General features: G+C 34.2%; 1 protein-coding gene across 1 annotated transcript in view; it reads left to right on the top strand.

Annotated features, from left to right (window-relative positions):
• LRP1B (LDL receptor related protein 1B) overlaps nucleotides 1-22,177 on the top strand; it is a 1,897,925-nt gene that overhangs the window by 1,137,756 nt on the left and 737,992 nt on the right. The window contains exons 16-18 of the mRNA XM_073019651.1: nucleotides 6,476-6,616; nucleotides 10,957-11,082; nucleotides 18,598-18,714. Of these exons, the coding sequence (XP_072875752.1) occupies nucleotides 6,476-6,616; nucleotides 10,957-11,082; nucleotides 18,598-18,714 (384 nt within the window). The remainder of the gene's footprint in view (nucleotides 1-6,475; nucleotides 6,617-10,956; nucleotides 11,083-18,597; nucleotides 18,715-22,177) is intronic.

Raw genomic sequence — 22,177 nt, 5'->3', positions numbered from 1 at the left:
CCTCCTATGCCATATTTTGGGTATCACCAAGTCAATGGCAAATGCTTCTCCTCACATCCACTTAAGACCCTGAGACTGAAAAATTGTCTTAATTGCTCACTTTTATACTTCACTGACTATTGCACTTCGTAGTTACATCTGGTCTTTTGATCAAGCTTGTCCTTTATGTTTATTTTAACAAAGTTCACCTGTGTTTAAATATCATGGTGGGAGAGGACACACAGAGATATCTGCTTGGGTACTGTACTATATTAGAAATGGCCCTGTCTGGCTAAGTGTGGTGGCTCACACCTGTAATCCCAACACTTTGAGAGTGGGAAGTATGCTTGAATCCAGGCATTCAAGACCAGCTTGGGGAACATAGTAAGACCTTGTCTCTTGAAAAAAGAGAAAAAAATTAGCCAGGCATGGTGATGCATGCTTGTAGACCCAACTACTCAGGAGGATGAGGCAGGGGCTCTCTTGAGCCTAGGAAGTTGAGGCTGCAGTGAGATGTGATTGTATGTGCCACTGCTCTCCAGCCTAGGTGACAGAACGAGACCCATCTTGAAAATAAATAAATAAGTAACTGAGTAAATGTTCCTGTCACCTTCTCCAGATCCACGAATGAGTTTCCAGTATTGCTTTTCCTCAGCGGTGATTATCAGTCCCTCCTTTTTTGTATCTCTGACCTTTCATCCTTATTCTGTCTTATGTAATTGCTTCCTTGCCAAAACTGCCAAACCAAAAACAACAAAACATGTTCAGTAGTTTCTTGGAAGTCACAAATACAAATATCTTAAAAGAACTCTAGCTGAGCACATGCTTCAGTAGCACTTGAAATGATTCAGATTGATGCTTAACTATAGAAAAAAACAACAGACAGAGGTGAGTATTTATGTCTAAGTAACCCAGGCTACCACTGCCTATCTCTGTGTAAATAGAAATTAAATGACTTTGGCTTGTAAGAAAATATATATATATACACAACATTGTTTACAAAGCTGATGTTAGAAAATCTGTTATCAGAGTACACATGTGATTTTATGCCTGGTGAAAGTTAGAGAAATTTTTTTCTGAGGCTATTGGTCTCATTTTCTAATATCTATAATTCATAGATGAGGTAACCCCAATGCAATAAAAGGGAAAAGAGAGAAGAGAATTTTGTCTATACTCATTGCACTAAACAATGTTACATCAACAAAAAATAAGTTCTTATTTGAGATTCTGTAGTTGCATTTGGCTGTTAAAAATTCTGCTATATCTTCTCATATAGCCTGCAACTTGCCTAGGTTCCCTTCAGATGTATTAGGAAATGTTAAGGGGAATAATATAATAACTCATTTCATGCAAAGAAAGAACATAAAGTATGTTTATAGAAATTATTTCAGTTCCTTTTTATTTAATTGTAAAGGTTTTTCAAAGATATGTTAGCTTTAGTTTGCATATGAAAAAATTAAACTGCAGACAACTGCAAATGGAATTCATGGTTGCTGAGTACAGTAGTTCATAGTAAATAACAATATGCTACTAACCTCTCATTAGTGTTGATTCTTCTGGATGTCTGATTTAGTTCAGGCTAGGTTATAGTCATGGGAACTAGAATTATCTGGATTAACTGTGTAATCTGAGTCAAACCAGCAAAACAAAGTTGCAGCCATTGTGACATGATCTTCCTGGTTTCAGTCATCCTTGTTAAACTGACGTCGAATGAACAAAAACCCACTGGCAAATATTCAAGCTGGGCTAAACACCAATGACTCTTTCTCAATGAACTTGTAACACAAGGCTATGCCGGAAAAGACATGTACCCAACAGAAAAATATTGACATGCTACATGACTGATTAAGGATGAATTCTAATGCCATGCTTGGAAGGAATCCGAAAGGAGAGTAGGATGGACTCTTTGTCTTTTTGAATCTTGTCTGTCACGGTCAAATCCTCTCACAACTAGAAATGATGTCGGGGTGTAGCATAGTAACTTGGAACTTACTACCCCTGAGAAGGTGTGTAAAGCTAGGTGATCAATTACCAAACAAACTTTGTATTTCTTTTGACATGTTTGTGAGAAAAAAATCACAACACAGAATATTAATAAACAAGGACATGAGCAATCCCAAAAAGTAAGGTAGATTCCAAAGACAGTGAGTCACTATTAGCAACAACAACATCAAAAATCTCCAGCAAGATTATTTTGTCTAAAGTAAAGAAACAGTAATTCTTTTAATTCTTCTTTAGTGGCCTAAAAATAAGACACAATTTTTCAATGTGCCTTTCTCCCAGGAGAGCAACTTGAACATTGCAGAAACATTGGTTATCCAAGGGACAGCATTGCACAATTATGTGTCAATGGTACTCTGTGACCTTTATCCCCTTCTGGAGCTCCAGATATATTCCTCTGTCAAGAAACAGAGCTTCACTATGGTGAACCATTTGTCTGCTTGGCTGTGACAAGTCTTATGTTCTAGGATATATGGAGTCTAATCTGTAGTAAAAAGTTTAAGGCAGTAAAAAGTTGAGAAGCCCATCCAGATGAATATTTATGGCCCTCTGTGCATGGGAACCACAGAAGATTGTGTACCACTTAGCTTGGCTGCTCAGAAGACCACTCTATCTAATGAAAGGTCATGCTGCTATGATCTAAAGGAGAAAAATCTAAACCTATAACAGCATTTTTCACACAGTCTTCGGCTATAGGCATGCTTATATAAAGAGATCCAGCAAACCACAACTTCAAGTTTTCTTTTTGGTTCTTTTCTCTCTCCCTGCTCAAATAAAGAGGCAATAAGAGATTCTGTACTCCTAAAATGAAGAAATAAACAAAAACATTTTGCAATATTAGATAAGTAGAAACAATAGAAAGACATTTTATTTTATTTTTTGTCCCAGGACAAATATTATTATGACTGAGTTATAATTCTGATGCAGTTGACAGAAATGCATCAATTGAGGGAAAAATTAATTTAGAATAGATCACCACACTGTGTTTGAAAAGAGAAAAAGCAAAGTGAGAAGCATCAGCTCTTGTTTATGCACACCACAGGTTATTAAACTAAGGTCAGGAGTATGCCTTTAGTCCAGAAGCTGAACTGAGTTCCCAATCTCAGATAATCCAAACTAAAATAAATAAATAAATAAAAGTTTTTTAACAGTATTTCCTACTTCCCATCATTATGACCTGGACGTTAACTCCAGCCGGTTTTTGCCAAAGACAAATAATTCTGGAATGCATATTTTCTTTTGTAGTGCCTTGGAGACTCATGCATAAGCCTGAGTGATTTCATTATTCTCACAGCAGGTACCACAAGATGTGTAAAAACTAACAGTTCCATGACAAGTATACCATGATTTATATTATTTTACTTTTGATCCTGGTTAAATTATAGGATTATTTATTACTTTGTCAATTTCTTATTGGTGAGATCATACTGTAGAATTTTTGCTAGAAATGGTTCTGGCAGTAGAATTATAGGTTTTGTATCAGTTTTCAAATACATAGTTGAAAGCACAACTCTGAAGTAAAGTGTTCAATTCCAGAACTTGTTAATATACTAAAAGTAATTTTTGGCTGTGTTCAAACACCCAAGTGCTATATAGATTCAGTCACATTATGCATTGGAACAAAATAATGTATATGGATTTTTATATATTCACCCTTTTGAGTGTAGGTGGAACTTTGTCTCTCTTCTTTCTGTCTACATATCCCTCTGTCTTTGTGTTTTATCTTTTTGTCTTTGTGTTTTATCTTTTTGTCTTTTGCAACTTTATCCATGTCCTTGGGTGATAAAAGAAGAGAATTAACTGCTTAGCCAGTTGAAGCGCTGTGGTTTTCCTGAAGGATTTATACAGCCCCCATGAGTAGAATCTCTCACTGCAATAATGCCAATCTCTGTTAATTCCAGTAATCAGCCAACAAACAATTTTGAGCATAAACTCTACACCCTGTTCTGTTCTAGGTATTGTTCCTTTCTGTATGTGAAATTATTATTTCTACATTCAAGAAGCTCCTCAAGTGGAGACATCATAATTTGTTAAAATTAATTATAAAACAAATGTTTTGTAGAGACTTTTTCAAGGTAGACAAAGAATACCAATCTTAATGTAAGTTGGTAGATTTCCTTGCTGTCGGCTGGGGTTCAATGATAAATGACATTGCCATCTAGTGTCACCTTGTTTAATGCCAGGGAAAAGACCATGCATTTTGAACTTCCAAGCTGCTATGTTATCTAGATTACCACATAGCACATTAAATATTTTCTTTATAATCGATGTTGCTAGCTAGACTGTTATCATGAACCTAAACAAACCCGATAGTCTGCATTGATAATGTGGTTTCTTTGTGATATAACTACGGATTACATCTGGAAGGCTTGGGCAGGGCTAGAATTATTATAATTAATGATGCTTTATGCCTTGGGAGAATTTGGAAATCAGAACTAAGAATTTTTTTAAAAATGTATATTATGTCAAGAATAATGAAGAATCTGAGATTTTACCCTGATCGCAAGCTAGCATGTTAACCTGAGATTCATGGATTCTGGTAGAAGACACACGATTCCTGGATTAGACACAAAGGATTTTATCCCTCATGCCACAGCAGGCCATGTAACATTAATGTTTACATTGATTCTCCTTGACACACCCCCCTCTATCCTTTCACAGTCCATGAAACACAAATCATTTATTTTAACCATTGATTGCCACATATTCTCTTCTCTTTCTAGACTATTTAATTCACTTAGATACAGAAGAAGAGTAAGACTCAGTTTGTGAATAAATCCCACTTAACGAAATTCCTAACATTTGTTTAGAGAACCTGGAACATATGAAGAAAAACACTTCATAGATTCCCAAACATAAAGAGATAGTTTTGGTTAACATAATACTTCTAGAACCCTTAAGTAGCCTGAGTTTTTCTCCTACTTGCAGACCAGCAAGGTGATTATAGCCACCAAAGCTGTGTGCTATTGCATTGTCTTTTTATTTTAATTCTTAGTGTACTTATTTATAAAGTGGAGGTAGTAAAATTCTTTGCCATATATGCCTTATAGGTTATCATAATCAATTAAGACTATGAATAAAAGCTCTTTGAAAAGCGAAACTGCACACTCAACATAAATATAAAGTGGTATTGTATTATTGTTAATGTTGTTGTTACTTTGGTCAGTGTTATTGTTGTTTAAAATAAATCTTCCAAGTTCTTAGTTGTTAAAAGTCAAATAAAATACATCTTATAAAGATACATCTCTACTTAAACTGTTTTATTTGGGAAGTAATAATTGCAGTTTGGGGCACACCCACAGACTAGATGATCTTCTATATGGCCGAAAAACAAAGAGAAGGTTGGAAGTGTTCTACAAAGCAGAAATGTTGCACATTGTTTTGCAAGAAAGCTTATTGGCACTATTAAAGTTTTGGGGAGCTCACAAACTCCAGTGAGTGACAGAAGTGAGTAAAACTAGTTTTAGAGCTGCAGCAGGTTGTTTCAGTAGCTATTCAATAAAACTGGTTTCAGGTTAAAACAAGTAGTTCCAGCATCCAGGCTTGCAGAGAATTACATTCTTCCAGCATGATATGTGCCCTGAATGATTTTTCCCCTTCACTTCTCCGTAGTGTTTTAGTTTTATATGGCACAAATATCCCAATTTACATGATGGATATTCATCTAGTAGAATACTTGTCAGAAAAATTTAAAATTTTCTTTTTCTCAAAGATGGCTGTCACCATAATATTTTATATTTTCCATTAAGTTAAATGAGACAATATTTTGTTATTATAACAAAATTTATTTGTGTGTCTGTTCAATTATAGTAAACTTTATAAGTATCACATATTTTTTTAATTTAAAGCATGTAAAATTTTAGGACGTTATTTTTATTGTATATATTTAAGGTGTACAACATAATGTTTTAATATACATAGTGAAATGCTTACTATAGCTTAATTAATATGCCCGTCATCTCTCACAGTCACTCTTTAGTGTATGTGGTAAGAACATCTACAGTCTACTGTCAGCAAATTTCCAGTGCATATTTTAACGCAATATTATAACTATAGTCTTTGTATTGTACCTTGGTTTTATAGACTTATTCATCCTACCAATCTGCCACTTTGCACTCTTTAACCTACATCTCCTCTTTTCCTCTCCACTACCACTTTATTCTCTTTGTATTCAACTGAGAAATTGTGAAATGCACACACACACACACACACACACACCCTTACCTACTATCATATATATATATAATGGAATATTACTCAGCCTTTAGAAAAAGCAAATTCTGTCAATTGCAACAACTTGGATGAACCTGGATGACATTGTACTCAGTAAAATAAGCCAGACAGAGAAGGACAAATACCTCATCCCACTGATACGTGGAATCTAAAACAAACAAACTCGACAAGATTTAAATTTTCATGGACTGACTATAGCTAGCATTGTTCATTTATCTTTTGTTTTTGTTTTTGTTTTTGTTTTTTTTGTTTTTAACTCTAGTTAACCCTGGAGAAGTACTACCTCGCATATGTAAAGCTGGAGAATTTCGCTGCAAAAACAGACACTGTATCCAAGCTCGGTGGAAATGTGATGGCGACGATGATTGCCTAGATGGAAGCGATGAGGACTCAGTAAACTGCTGTATGTTCTCCTTCAAGTCACCTAAAAACTGTATTTTCTCGAGTCTTTGAGTGTGTGAATTATCAAGGCAGTTTGTGAAAATCTGAAAATATCTTAGATGCAAATTGAACTTAGTTTAATTTTTCATTCATCCTTTTGCATAAAGAGTAGACCATAGATTGCCTTCTTTGCATAGTTTCAAAGCAGTTTTTCTCATCCTTTTCCATCCTTCATATTATCATTTTAGTTGCTCTAAGAATTTTCTCCTTTTATATTCCATGATATGAGCATCACCATGCCACTGGCAGAGGTTGCTATAGGGAAATTCTTTGGATTTTTGAATTTAAAGATGTGGAAAAATCAATTTAAACTCCCTCAAGACAGAATTACTGGTACAGAAGGTCACGATCCACTCCACTGCTCTTTGGCAACAGAGTCTTGAAGAAGATCCAAGGAAACAGACATGGGTTTGGAACGTGTTACTATATAGCTTCACTGGCTCAGGACATGGTAGAAAACACATATGGGCACTTAGAAATCAAGGTTTGATTTTCCCTTCTTTGGCTTATGTTTAATTATTTATCATCTGCTGGGATAAGAATAGTTCCATGTTGCTAGTAGGCATAGGAAAATTTCTCACATACGTGTTAGGAAAACATTTGGGGAAATACATTAAATAATATTTTGAGAATATGTTTGATTAGAGTCACTAGCTAAGTGATTTTGAGAGATATAAAATATTTTATATGAAAAGAAGGCATGTGTTGAACAAAGTGATCCTTGATCTTTTACTTCACCTAAGTACATTGTTTTTAAAACTTTTTTCCTTTCAATAAATGAATGAAAGAAAAGGTTTAGGTCTGAACTAATGAGATCAGTTGACAGTCCTTCATTTCCTTTTTTTTTTTTTTTTAATTAAGAATATACAAATAAAGTTTTAAAGATCTTTTTTAAGAATGGGCACAATTAGTCTGGGCATCTGTGTTATTCAAATATTGATGCTTTAGGACAAAAATCTCAAGAATATGAACTTTAAAAAATATTTTCAAATTGTATACTAATACATAAATTATAATAAATGCATAAAGACTGTGTTTTCTAAAATCAGGCCCTGACTTCCACATTATGTACTTCTTATTTTCAGCCCCATTAATATCTGTCTTGCAAAGTTTGAATCCCCAAAAAAAATCAAATACTAAATTGATACAATTTGTCAAGAGTTTTGGAGTGAGAGGAACATTTCGTCTTAGGGTAAAGGGTATTTTTGCCCTACTAATTTACATAAATGTGTATTATTTAGTGATTAATTGCCTCATTTCTTGACTCACAATCAGAACTGTTATTTACTTATTATTACTTTTAAGAATAATCAAGTGCAGTAGTAAAAAGGGAGGAAAGAGTAGAACAAGGAGTTTGATTTGTAACTGAGTGTGAAGAGTCTCTTGTGATAACGTTTTACCTTTGCGCCAGCCTATTTGTGGCGGTGATGAATGCGCCCTATATATGAGCTTCCTCTGTAGTCAACTTGAAACGCCTGAGCAGAGTGCAAATACTGCATCACAATATTCATGTATTGGTTCCTTCGGTCCACGTTTTCATCCGTGTGACTTGTATTTTCTAGTAAATTAACAAGAAAGCTGACCTCTTCTATGGGTAGAGGGAGCATTGCATTTGTACTGTTAATTAGAGTGTTAAAAGTTCTAGTCAGTCATTTTATCTTATTGTCATCACTCTTCATTCCATCACGCAAGCCATGTTTTGTTGTTGTTGTTGTTTTTCTTCCTTGAGAACTCTCTTTTACCTATAGTCCACACTCAATTGTATAAATAAATCCTATTTCTTCTACTTCCTAAATAATTATTTTTTTTATGCTTACCTCCTCTCAATTTCTATTGGCTTTCGCCTTAGATTAACTCAGAAAATGGCTTTCTATTATGCCTGCCACTAATCCTCCCTTAACTTTAGCCCACTTTCCACACTATTTTCAGAACAATATTTATAGAATAATATCTATTCTTATAATTTCAATAACTGCATAACCAAAAAACAAATTTTATAATCCATTGACTCACATATACAATACTTCCTGCTCTGTCTTGTATTTACATATTTAGTCTTTAGTCTGTTATGCATCCACTTGCCTTTTTATTTTTATCAACTTGAACTATAAATCTCCAAAACATGTCCTGTTTTTCTCCTCTGCAACACTGCACTGACTGTTTGCTGTCTAAGGAATTCAACATAGCTTACCATTACCTTCTTAGGAAAATCTTTTTTGACTATCAAAAAATCTTCTCAATACAGTCGTTTGGAGTTAAACATTCATCTCCTGTACAATCCTTTATTATAGTAGTTGCCAAACCAAATTGCAATTATTTGCTTACTTATTCGGGGCATCTCATAGATTAATATGTTATTGAGAAGACACCTTATGTTGTAGTGTTATGTAGTCTCTGGGTCTAGCACAGGGCCTGGCCACATGGATGAGTGGGTAATTAGATAAGTGAGGCAGTAAGCAGTTACACACCTCTGACCACCTTCCAGCACTATGTCATTTTCCCTAAGCATTGCAGTGATGCTGAGCAACATTTTATTTCTGAGATCTCATGGTTAATATTCTAATACTACATAGGTAATTTCAGAGGATTATTTCAAATCTTAAACACCCATAATCTGCAGTCTTGAATTTTGTTATTCTTTCTATTCCTTCAGTGTTTCAACTCCAAACCAAAAGGTGTTTGAATTCCTGTTTGTTACTTTATTGGTGAAAATTGCAAAAGTCCTTGGTTAAGCCTCACTGAATGCATATGAATCTTAGTACTTTAAATTGTTGGCTCTCTACTACATCAGATGACTTTTATTTTTCTCAGCAGTTATTCTTGCTAAAGTCCCTGAAGTGAGTAGAAAATGTAAATCATGCTCAAATACCAGAGAATATGAAGGTTTTTATCCCTGTTTTTTTATTTTTTTTTTTACTATACATCAATAAAAACTTTTTAAAAAGTGATAAAACCACTTATCAACAAAGCTACCTTGAAAAAATGTTTTATAGAAACTAACTGGAAATGCACATATTCGCTATGCAACAAACATGATACCATGATAAAATGACATTTTTTTCAAATTCTCAGTAAAACGAATATAAACATTTGTTTTTATCATACAGAAGTGTAACTACTGGGCATAAAGAAAATAACCCTAAAAACAGTGTTGAAATTGTGAAACACATATTGAAGAGCATGCCAATTCAGTTAGGAGGTTAGCATCTGGAATGCAGGAAAAATAAGCATAGAAGGTTAACATTAAGATGGGCCTCCTGTTGTGCTTAGATATTGGACATTTAATCCTTAGCTGTACACTGCTTCCCAGATGAGGACTGGTCACCTCCTAAGTATTTTCTGTGGTTGCATATTTATTTGTTTGTACTAGGAAAGAAAAGTCATGATGATTTTTTTTTGGTTTTGTTTTTAAAATAATACAGAGTCTCATAGTTAACATCAACTCTAGGTCACAAGTGATGCATTTTTCTTTTCTGTGTTTTTCCTTCCATTCCCAAGAAACACTGGGCAAAGAGTAATAAATGTAGGCTTATTTAGTATGTTAAGAAATATTTTAATGGTTATGTGGTTTAAAAAAATATTTTTAATATATATGACTAAATTATTTTCAATACATACTTGTTATGTTTAAAATTAAAATTTGAAGTTAATTTTAAATGTTCTTGATCAAAATTTTTAAGTGGCATCTCCAGTTGGTATAAGGAATGAGAAAACAAACTTAGTGATACAGTTGGTTTTATTTTTATTTTTTTAAGATAGAGTTTCACTCTTGTTGTCCAGACGGGAGTATGATGGCACAATCTCTGCTCACTGCAAGCTCCACCTCCCAGGTTCAAGTGATTCTCCTGCCTCAGGTTCCTGAGTAGTTGGGATTACAGGCAAGCGCCACTATGCCTGGCTAAATTTTTTGTATTTTTAGTAGAGATGGGGTTTCAACATGTTGGCCAGACTGGTCTCGAACTCCTGACCTTAGGTGATCCACCCACCTTGACCTCCCAAAATGCTGGGATTGCAGGCATGAGCCACCATATCCAGCCATACAGGTGGTTTTAATGGAGACATAAAAAACAATACATTTCCTTTATTTATGATTTAATTACTTGATGTTTTCTGTAAAAGCATTACATTTTAACAAAGTGGATATTAGTATTTGCTATTAAATATAAGGCAATGAATGACAGAATCTATGGCATTTATTATACTGTAATATTATTATTACTGTAACTTTTCTGTAATTCATTCAAAACATTCACAACTTTATTCAATTTTAAATAATTAAACTTGCTTCCCTCTCCCTCCTAGTCAATCATAGCTGTCCTGATGATCAGTTTAAATGCCAGAATAATCGCTGCATCCCCAAGAGATGGCTTTGTGATGGAGCTAATGACTGTGGGAGCAATGAAGATGAATCCAATCAAACATGTTCAGGTAAAGCTTTGCTTGGATACACACATAAATCTCCAAAGTTAGTCTTCATAAAAATGCAAGTCAATGCTTTGAACTGAGCTGAACTTTCCTAGTGCTGATGATCTGATTATTGCAATAGTAAATGAATTCAGAGTTTGATGCCACAAAGACTAGAATACAAATTATCTTTTACTTAATCTTTGGACATTACTCTGCTTTCCAAACTAATTTGGCACTTCATCTATCCATATGGGTTGACTGTTGACACACTACTTGTACAAGACTTGTCCCTACTAAATCCTACTTGGCAGTGGAGGTTGATGTTTGCTAGCATGCTGTGATATAGGCCACCTCACAAGGAGGACTTTTTTTTTTTTACCTTGAGAAAATAATTTATAAATTTTATTTAGTCTACTATAGAATACCTCTGTGAATAGTTTTCTATTCATGCACATTATTTATGTGAGATAAAATTTTTTCCCCCATGAAATCTTAAGACCACTAGCCTATTTATATTTCCATATAATCTATTCTATTGTAATAAATCTTTGAATCCCTAGCCAGATTCTCATTGAATGGAAATATACAGCTTGTGGTATAGTTTACAACGGGGTACCAGAAAGGTCATTATTAATCAGATAAATGTTGAAAAATGATACTGACTAGCAGCAGCCTAGTGTTTCTTTTTAAATGATAAAGAAAAAAATAGTGTATTTGATGGCTCATATTGATATGATTCATAAAAATTGATTTTGTAAACCATTACATATAGCAACATCATAACATATCAACCACCCATCAACTCTTTCTGTTTTTGCCAACATAAGCCTTACTCAATAACAAGTATTATAATTTACCAGTGAAAAATATAGGGCAGCCTCTAGAGTAAAGACCCAGGGGTTGAGAAGACTGGTTTCCACTCTTGGTCACTACCAGTTTTTTTCTTGGAAAGACGTGCCTCTCTGCACTTTTGATTTCCTTGTGCATTTTTTTTTTTTTTTCCCAGCATGGTAAGAGTATGAATTAACTAGAAATTGGTTCCAGATTTTCCCTATGTACGAAACAACACCGACAGGAGCAAAACAGTCACTGTTCCATAATCCTAGTCTGTGTCTTCTATTCAGCTTTTTACATAGTGACATATTTGCTGAGGATCCATGAGCGAGTTATTCTCTTGGCCCCTGATTAAAAACCTCATCTGACATTTTAGAGTAAATGAATTTTTTGCAAGATCTTTTTGTCTCACAACAAATCTTTTGTTTTACAAAAGGCTTTCTAAGATAAAAGGACCTCTAGAGGCCATCAAGTCCTAAGTCCCTACCCTCCAGGCTGTCTGTCTTATAGATGGGCATGGGAGAGGGAACTTGCCGAAACTTACATCACTGGTAACAGATCAGGGGAAACGCGATCCAAGAGTTTTGTCTCCAAGGTCATTTCTCTTTATCCCAAATATTATTATCCTGCATATTAGCTAGAATTTTAGGTATGGCCAGTTTAACTTAAGCTACTCTTGCCATATGACTATAATTTTTAATAAGACATCTTTCTAAATGAGTGCAATTCTTCTTCTTCTTTTCTGTTTTTTTTTTTTTTTTTTTTTTTTTTTTTTGGACCTAGTCTTGCTCTGTCTCCCAAGCTAGAGTACGGTGGCATGATCTCGGCTCACTGCAACTTCTGCCTCCCAGGTGCAAGTAATTCTCATGCCTCAGCTACTAGAGTAGCTGGGACTAGAGGTGCATACCACTATGCGTGGCTTTTTCATATTTTTAGAAGAGAACAGGGTTTCACCATGTTGGCCAGGATGGTCTCAAACTCCTGGCTGCAAGTAATCTGCTCACTGAGGCCTCTCAAAGCTCTGGGATTACGGGTGTGAGCCACCATGCCTGGCCCAATTATTATTCTTTTGAGATTAAGATTCAATTCAGAGACTATGTTTTATAATATCCTAAACAAACATTACTTTCACTTTAAAATTGAAGGCATTGCTGGCTCAATTTATGATACCATGTTTTCTTCATTTCTGTTAGATTTTTAAAATCTTCCTGTTTCTACATGGTTTTTAAAAAAGCGTTTGTGATTGGCTAGCTATTTATAGTAGTAAAAGTAAAAATGTTTATGTATAAGAGCAAATAAAACAATTTTAATTATTAGTTGGTGTAAAAATAATTTCTGCTTTTGCCATTATTTTTAGTGGCAAAACCACAATTACTTTTGCACCAACCTAATAATAAGATACCTAAATTACTCAAGTCCTGTGGTCTACCAGGAAATAGAACATAGCTTACTTAAATGCCACTTTAAGTGCTGCCAGATGAAGTCTATCACTCACTACTAGATCTTTTTGTCAGTATATTTATGACAGCTGTTATAGTCACTGGACACCTTAAGAACTTGAATAAAAAGAACAAAGATAAAAATAAATATGTATTTTGCTTTGTAAGCAATGAAGTACATAGTCATGCTACAATGTACTTCCATTTCACTTCATCAAAATATATAAATAGGTCACATAGCTTACCATACTGGAAAAAAAGGGTACATTTATATAGACCATATTTCTTTCTGAATTTCAATCCATTGCTAGATAGAGGTGAATACATGGACATATATGCTAGATAAAAAGACTTTCCAATGGGGAATTACTTTGTTATTGAATATTGAAAATGGCTACCATCCTGTAGCCATTTGCATTGTGATTACTTTAAAAGAAAACCCTTGTATAATTTATGAGACATCTTTCTAAACGAGTACTACTACTACTACTACTACTACTACTCTTCTTCTTCTTCTTCTTCTTCTTCTTCTTCTTCTTCTTCTTCTTCTTCTTCTTCTTCTTCTTCTTCTTCTTTTCTTCTTCTTCTTCTTCTCCCCCTCTTTCCTCCGTCTCCTTCTCCTCCTCCTCCTTCTCCTCCTCCTCCTCCTCCTCCATTTGGACAGAGTCCACAATAAGCCAATTTCCTATTTTTTTAAAATTTCTACTTCATGAATTTATTTACTTCATTAAATATCTACCAAGGCACGGGTGATAGAATGAAAGAAAATGCACAATGTCTTTCCCCAAGAAGCTAAGAGTGAAGACTAGGAGAAAGAAGTGTAAACAGGCCATTCTAATGCAGTATTCAAAGTGTTGAATTGATCCACATGGAAGCACATAGGAAGGGTATGGAATACAGTCTTTAGCTATCTGGGAGTACTTCTTGAAGGAAGCACTGTCTAAGTTAAACCTTATAAAAAGCTTAAGAAAAATTCCTAAGTGACAGTTGCAGCCATTCAATTAGAAGAAATAAAATAATCTGGTAAAACATGGCATTGGCAATACTGTGGGAAAAAGAAATTGTCATACACTCCTGCTGGGTGTGTGAATTGATTTTCTATCTTGGAAAGTGATTTGGCCAAATTCAATAAATGTAAAGATATGCATACCTTCAATTTTGTAATTATATTTCTATGTTTATAATCTAATACCTGTGCATGAAGAGACAGACATGAATAAAATTTTTCATTGTCTTGTGCTATAATAGTGAAAAACTGAAACAATTAAAATGTCTATTAACAGAAGAATGGATAGGTATACTGTGTTCTATTCATGGAATGCTGTTCATAATTAAAATATCTGAACAAGAACTCAAATATCAACAAAAATGAATTTAAAAATAAAGTTAAATTAGATGAGATACCCTCATCCAAGGAAAAAAAAAATAAAACACTAAATTGAAGAAAATAAACAATATCATTTATATGAAGTATAAAATATAAAATAATTTTATATAGTGTTTATGAATTCATAAATAGGAATAGTATTATAATATGCCCAGAAATAAAAAAAAAATAAAAACAAATTAAGAAGATTAGTTACCTCTGGAAAGAGAGGGAGGGAAATGTGATTGAGAAAGATTATGTAGGAAATTTCAAATATAAGTACATATATTTTTTTCTTAGATAAAACAAAAATAAAAATCTGTAACAAATATAAAAATAAATAAGATTTGATATAGTTATGTAACAGTAAACTGATGCTAATGATATTTTTTCCTTTACTTTGCTAGATGGTAGAAACATTTCACTAGGAAAAAAAAGAACAATTGACCAGAATAGATTATCCAGGGTGGGGTGAAGTGAATAATAAGAGAAAGGGTTGGAGAATTTGCCCAGAAGAGGAAATAGCACATACACAGGGGGCTGGAGTAAGTGGACACAGTCAGGGTCTTGGGAGCCGTTCTCTGTCAACATCCAGAATATTGTTGTCTACTCATGAGGGAGACCCAGAGACCGAAGATGAAAAGTAGTTAGATTTGAAATTATTTTTCTTCATGGAAACATGATCATTCCTTATATTCAAGCCTAGACAATTTCATATCAACATTTCACCCCACCATAGTGCTCTGGTTAGATTACATAATATTTGCTCTTCTCACATCCTCTACCGATTATAACTAAATTCATACTAGATAAATATAATTGATTGCAAAATACCCTAATATATTTAAAAATTAGACTTCTCTTTACAAAAGAATGAGTGCATTTTGATATGACATTAAATACAGCTAAGTAGAATGCTTTGATTACAATACAGCAAAAGTGAAGTTTAGGAATAGTGCTATGCTCTAGTCTCCTCTTGACTGTATAGTTTGTGTGCCTTGTGAGAGTTCTCACTGTTACATGGCTACAAGAGAAGCATGATTACACTGAATCTCTGATTCAGCAGCTAGACAAACAATTCTCTTGAAGGAAGTGTAAATTTCTTCCTCCTTAGAGCAGCATGTGCTACAAAATTAGAGTCCTATGGGGCTGCTCTGCTAATCTTGCCTCCAAACTAACTTAGGTCTGATGGAGACAAGAGATGAAAAAGTAAATGTTGTGGGTTTGTTTTCAGAAAAATTCATTGATTAGAAAGTGATAATTTAGTCAACTTGATTATATCATGTAAACGGTCCTTGAGGGTTTATGGAATGAAGCATCTTTCTCATCTGAAATCAGTTAAAATTGCCTAGTAGACTAAGTGAATAATTTTCTCCATGATTAGAACAGACGGTGAATTCATATATCTTCAGGGCATACTTTCCCTCAATAATAATACAGTGAATACTCTTTGGAATAATAGGTCATAACAGTTCCTCCAGCTTCAAAGTTAATGAGGTAACACAAATTCCCACACCATCACAATGTGAGATGGGTCATACGCAATATGAGACAGGTTCATAGAAATTCTTTCTCATTTTCCTCTCTAATCACCATAGCTTTCCTAATGAAAGAAAACAATCTGATAAAACTTTGCTAGAATTAAACCTGAATGATTAGGCAAGAATACAGTGACATAAGAATGTCAAATAAAAGAACATTGGTTTTGATAAATTTAATATATTCTTACTATGGGCCAATTAGAATTTAAGATAGAAATATGTGATAATGTTTATTTATATAAAGCAAGAAAACAGAAAGACTGAAGGAATGAAATAAAGAATGAAGGAGGAAGAAAGATATGGAAAACAAAAAAAGAGAAACAACAAGGGAAAACAAGGAAGGAGGCAAGGTAGGGTGAAAGGAAGTAAACAAGAATTGAAAAAAAAATGCTCTTATTAAATTTCTCTTAAAACTCAAAGATAAAAAGGTATTTATTGTAACCAGTGAAACAGAGATATGTAAGGGAAAAAATATTAATCTCTCTCACACTTCTATTTTTACCCCTTCCTATCAAGTAAACTAATGACATTAGACTTTGTGTATATCTTTCTACCTCCTTTTCTAGGTTAATACAAATACATGTATAGTTATTTTTTTTCTCAGCAGACATAATGTTATAACAATTATCTAAGAACTTTATTCATTTTAGTATAGATGACAGAATAATTTACCAGAAAATCTGTAGAATTAAATGAGACAATATAGAATTATTTGATTTTACTTGTAATTTTAACATTAAAAACTCTAGAAGCATATATGTTTGCTGGAATATTTAAAATCTGTTAATGTAAAATAAATGATGAATTTGTAAAATGAAAAAATCAGATAGTGCATAAAATATTTTAGACTTAGGAACCTTATCATATAAGCAAAGCAAAATACATACTATAATAATTTTCCTGATATTTCTAATTTTAGACAGTAAGACTAGGAACAATCTAATGTATCAAACCAAGCCAGTGAATTTTTCATTTGTTTTTCTAGGATAATCTTTAAAATATTCATTAATAATGAATATACATCTTAACACTGCAAGTGCACTTTTCTTAAAAGGGCAGAACAATGTATCTATCTTATAAAAAACTATTTTCAATGATTTCTGAAGCCCTAATTTGTGGAACTCATTTTAGTGTGGTTGATTGAGTTGGCTTTGCACCACTCTCTCTTATACCATCAGTACCCAAGTTCACAAAGTGTTTTGAATAGACAAACAACGGTTCTCAAACCTAGGAAAAAGGAAGTCTATAAACTCATCAAGATTCCCTTATTGTAGCCACTGACACTCAGACCCCAATTATTCATTATCTGTTCAAGCCTCACCTATCCAAAATTTTCATAGGACCGAGTATCCCTTTCCCAATATATCTCATTTTTTTCTCTAGTCCAATGAAAGGAAAGGGTAGATGTGATATTGAGGCTCATAAAGACATATTTGTAGTTCAGAGCGACAAAAGAAAAAAAAATGAAAATCAAGTGATAAAAACAACTAAGCATGTCACTACCAAAGGCCTGGGGGAAGAGGCTGGGAAGCTATTTAAGCTTTCATGCTTTTAAAAGTTGCCCTGTTTATACTAGAAAAGGTTTATCAAATTTCCTGTTGAACATAACCCCTTTTCTGAATAACTTTAAACCACTGCCTCCGGCTAACATAGAAAGCAAGATTCCATGTTTGTGTTCATTGAAACCCTTAAGAGAGCCCAAAGCAAAGTTCATTAATATACCTTGATTAAAAAGTCATACTTTTTAGAATAATTGTGCTGAAAAATGAGTTAAAAAGAAAACATCTTAAGGCTAAATATACGTTTAAAAAAATTTTTTTTTGAGCTTTCACTTCATACAGTAGATCATTTAGAGATCAAGAAATAAATGCATTAAAAATGTTAGAGGAATAGGACAATTCTGGCCCCATGATTAGAAACTAGATATACTGAGATGGTCTCCAAATAATGCCTTCTACAATACTGCAAAAAACTTTTCTTGGTTTATTAGCAAATGCTATCCAAAAATCTTTTTTTGTTAATTAAGAGTTGGATGAAACTTAATTCAACCTTATATTCATAAGCACATGCTGGGCAAAATTTTAAAATAATGAAATCATAGCTTCATTTGTGGAATTGTGTGAGGATTACTATCTTGTCATTTAGCAGTCATTGATAATTGAAGGGCAAAGCGTGTGAACTTTAGAGAAGACAAGCAAGCTGGTATTCAGAAGTCTTAAATAAAAATGGACATTTGAAATATTTTAATAGAGAAATATACTATCTTATGTATGAAAGGATGTTGCATGCTTAATTATATCCTTGATGCTCAAAAGGCCTCTAAATTGATTTTTTGTATATTAATTGATCATCACAGCCAGAACATGCCAGGTAGACCAGTTTTCTTGCGGAAATGGGCGTTGCATTCCCAGAGCATGGCTGTGTGATAGGGAAGACGACTGTGGTGACCAGACAGATGAAATGGCATCTTGTGGTAAGTTGTGAGTGAAACATGTTGTTAGTAGAGATTGTGTCAGATACGATATCCTATCACTATACCCTCCTTAAAGAGCTATTTATATCTTTATGACTACAGGTAAAATAGACGGAGGATATGTCACTTTCTGTTACAAACTTTTGGACCTGAGTGTGCGCTTTAATGATAACTTCTGAATAATTCCTATTTGTATGGTAGAAACAATGTTCTCAGCAAAAATAAATGGGCCGGGCGCGGTGGCTCAAGCCTGTAATTCCAGCACTTTGGGAGGCCGAGACGGGCGGATCACGAGGTCAGGAGATCGAGACCATCCTGGCTAACACGGTGAAACCCCGTCTCTACTAAAAAATAGAAAAAACTATCCGGGCGAGGTGGCGGGCGCCTGTAGTCCCAGCTACTTGGGAGGCTGAGGCAGGAGAATGGCCTAAACCCGGGAGGCGGAGCTTGCAGTGAGCTGAGATCCGGTCACTGCACTCCAGCCGGGCGACAGAGCAAGACTCCGTCTCAAAAAATAAATAAATAAATAAATAAATAAATAAATAAATAAATAAATGGATTTAAACATTGCAGATTTTATTAGGAAGTGGTTATTACACGGCTAACAGGATAATCTCCAATGTTCATTATTAATCTTACGTCTGTAGTGATTAAACTTGTCAAAGAGAGTAGTTCATGGGGTACCATTTAGGGTAAAGGAGGAGGACGTGTTTCTTATTGGCTTGTATATGTTATCTTCCGGGAAGAATAAATGATTCAGATTGAGACTATATAGTTGGTAAATCATTGTTTTCATTTCTGTACAGTCGTATGATTCTGACCGACAAACTCAGTATTAGTTTAAGATAATATTTTTGTTAATGGCAAAATTCCCACTTTGCACAGATTCTCTTACTTTTGAAAATAGTAAAAATGTATTGTCACATCAAGTTACAAATTTAATTACTCTCATTGTACTCATGCATCAGTATGTTTCATATCATTTGTCTCAGTAATGTCTAGTGAAACACAGTAACAGAATGAACCAGGCTTTCTAAGACTTGTGCTTTATTTCAGTCATGGCAATAGATTTTTTAAAATTATGGGAAAATTGTACCCATAATTTAGACATGTATAGCATATTTATTAAAATATAATGCAATAAGTATACATTTTAATAATTTAACACTTATGGTTTTAATAGTAGAAAAATAAGGTTTTTAACCCTTCTGTTGATTATTTTTTCTTTTTTTTTTTGAATTTCCATAGTTTTGGGGGTATAGGTGGTTTTTGGTTATATGGGCAAGTTCTTTAATGGTGATTTCTAAGATTTTAGTGCACTCATCACCCAAGCGGAGTACACTGTTCTCAATATGTAGTCTTTTATCCTCTACCCCTTTCCAGCTTTCCCCTTGCCAAGACCCCACAATCTATTACATTGCTCTTATGTCTTTGCATCCTCATACCTTAGCTCCCACTTATAAGTGATAAGAAAACAATATTTGGTTTTCCATTCCTGAGTTTTTTCACTTAATATAATGGCCTCCAGCTCCATCCAAGTTGCTGGAAAAGACATAATTTTATTCCTTTTTATGGCTGAGTAGTATCCCATGGCGTATATGTACCACATTTTCTTTATCCAGCCACTGGTTGGATGGGCACTAATGTTGGTTCAGTATCTTTGCAATTGCAAATTGTGCTGCTCCAAACATGTGTGTGCATGTGTCTTTTTCATCTAATGACTTCTTTTCCTTTGGTAGATACCCAGTACTGGGATTGCTGGATCAAATTGTAGTTCTACTTTTAGTTTTTTGAGGAATCTATACTGTTTTCCGTGGTGTTAACCTGTCAATTTAAATGCCTGTATTTGGAGGATGCTTATCTAAAATTTTCTTATGCTAGACTATTATGTCCCTGTAAACATTTGAGTATATAACCTCCGAATAAAGAATAGATAAAGTAAGTGGTGGTAAGTGATATAGTAAAGAAGGCGACAGCAGTAGTATGGAAGAAAGCACTACAGAACCACACAAGAGACGACAGCATATTTTATGTATACAATAGAATATCTGGAGCCTGACCAATATAGTGGATTAAGCAGTATATTCTCTCTCTTTTCCACTATCCAGACTAACTGTGTCATCCTAAATCTGGCTGAGTGTGCTGCTAAGTTGCTCTATATTTTAGAAAACTTGATTCCTTTCCACAGTGAGCATCCTCATTCAGAGAATACCAGAAAGGTAACGAGCAATCTAATAACATTAAATATAGAGAGGCCCTGGAATCAGAGTCTCAATTCAGATAAGAAATGTCACGAAAACAATTAGGAAAATAAAGTATGAGCTCTTTAAAGAACTTCTATTAGGTCTTCGATCAGATTTTCTCTTTTCTTTTTTTTTTTTTTTAATAGGATTAGGGCAGGACCTGTTTCTTTATTTCAATAACAATTTACTTGAATCAAAGGAGGAAAATACCTAAAATTTTAATAATAATCTAAATGACTATAGCAGCAAACTTGTATATCTTTTATGAGGTGAAGCGAAGAAGGGTTGGTAGCACTGCCAGACACATATTTTTCTGTTGAATTTTTATAACAAATCTATGAGGAATATTTTGTGGTTCACATATCACAGATAAAGGAATTGAAACTTAGAGACTTTTAGAAACCTACTTGAGATCACAAAGCTAGCAAATAGAAGGAACAGATTGTTAACCTAGGCATGCTTACCACCAGAATCCAACCATTTTAGGGTGACTTTTTTTGTGATCCCTGCAGAAGGTGCAGATAATGCCATTATACTTCAATGACTATCTGATTTAAATGCACATACACTTATAGTAGCTTTCATTCCTTGTTGTGCTGGTAAATGTTTTAACATTTCCTGCTGGGGAGGAACCCTGACGTATTGTTTGCCCATTTGTGTGCTGTAAATACTCCCACCATGGCCAATATCAAGTTGCCAACATGATTCTCTGAATGTGGAATTAGGAAGATATGCAGTAACGCACTATTATGTAGTATTTCCACTATTCAGATACAGCTGACACGAGTAACTTCAAGAGCAATGTAGCAATATTATCAGGAAATTAGAAGTCTCAGGTATATATTACCTTTGTTTTAAACATTATTTGTTTAATTTTACCTTTATAAAAAGTATTTTAAAAAATGACATGTGCTTTACAACTGGCAAATAGAATCAGTGAAAATTTAAAAATAGTCTCTCATGACCGGGTGTGGTGGTTCATGTCTGTAATTCCAGCACTTTAGAAAGCCAAGATAAGCGGATCACTTGAGGCCAGGAGTTGGAGACTAGCCTGGCTAACATGGCAGAACCCTGTCTCTACTAAATATATGAAAATTAGCCAGCGTAATGGCACGTACCTGTAATCCCAGCTACTCCAGAGGTGGAGACGGGAAGATTTCTTGAACCCGGGAGGCAGAGATTGCAGTGAGCTGAGATTGTGCCTCTGTACTCCAGCCTGG

This window comes from Chlorocebus sabaeus, chromosome 10, assembly GCF_047675955.1.
Source record: "Chlorocebus sabaeus isolate Y175 chromosome 10, mChlSab1.0.hap1, whole genome shotgun sequence".
Classification (NCBI taxonomy): domain Eukaryota; kingdom Metazoa; phylum Chordata; class Mammalia; order Primates; family Cercopithecidae; genus Chlorocebus; species Chlorocebus sabaeus.
Note: the sequence above shows the minus strand (reverse complement) of the source record. Positions and strands in the feature narration are given on the sequence as shown.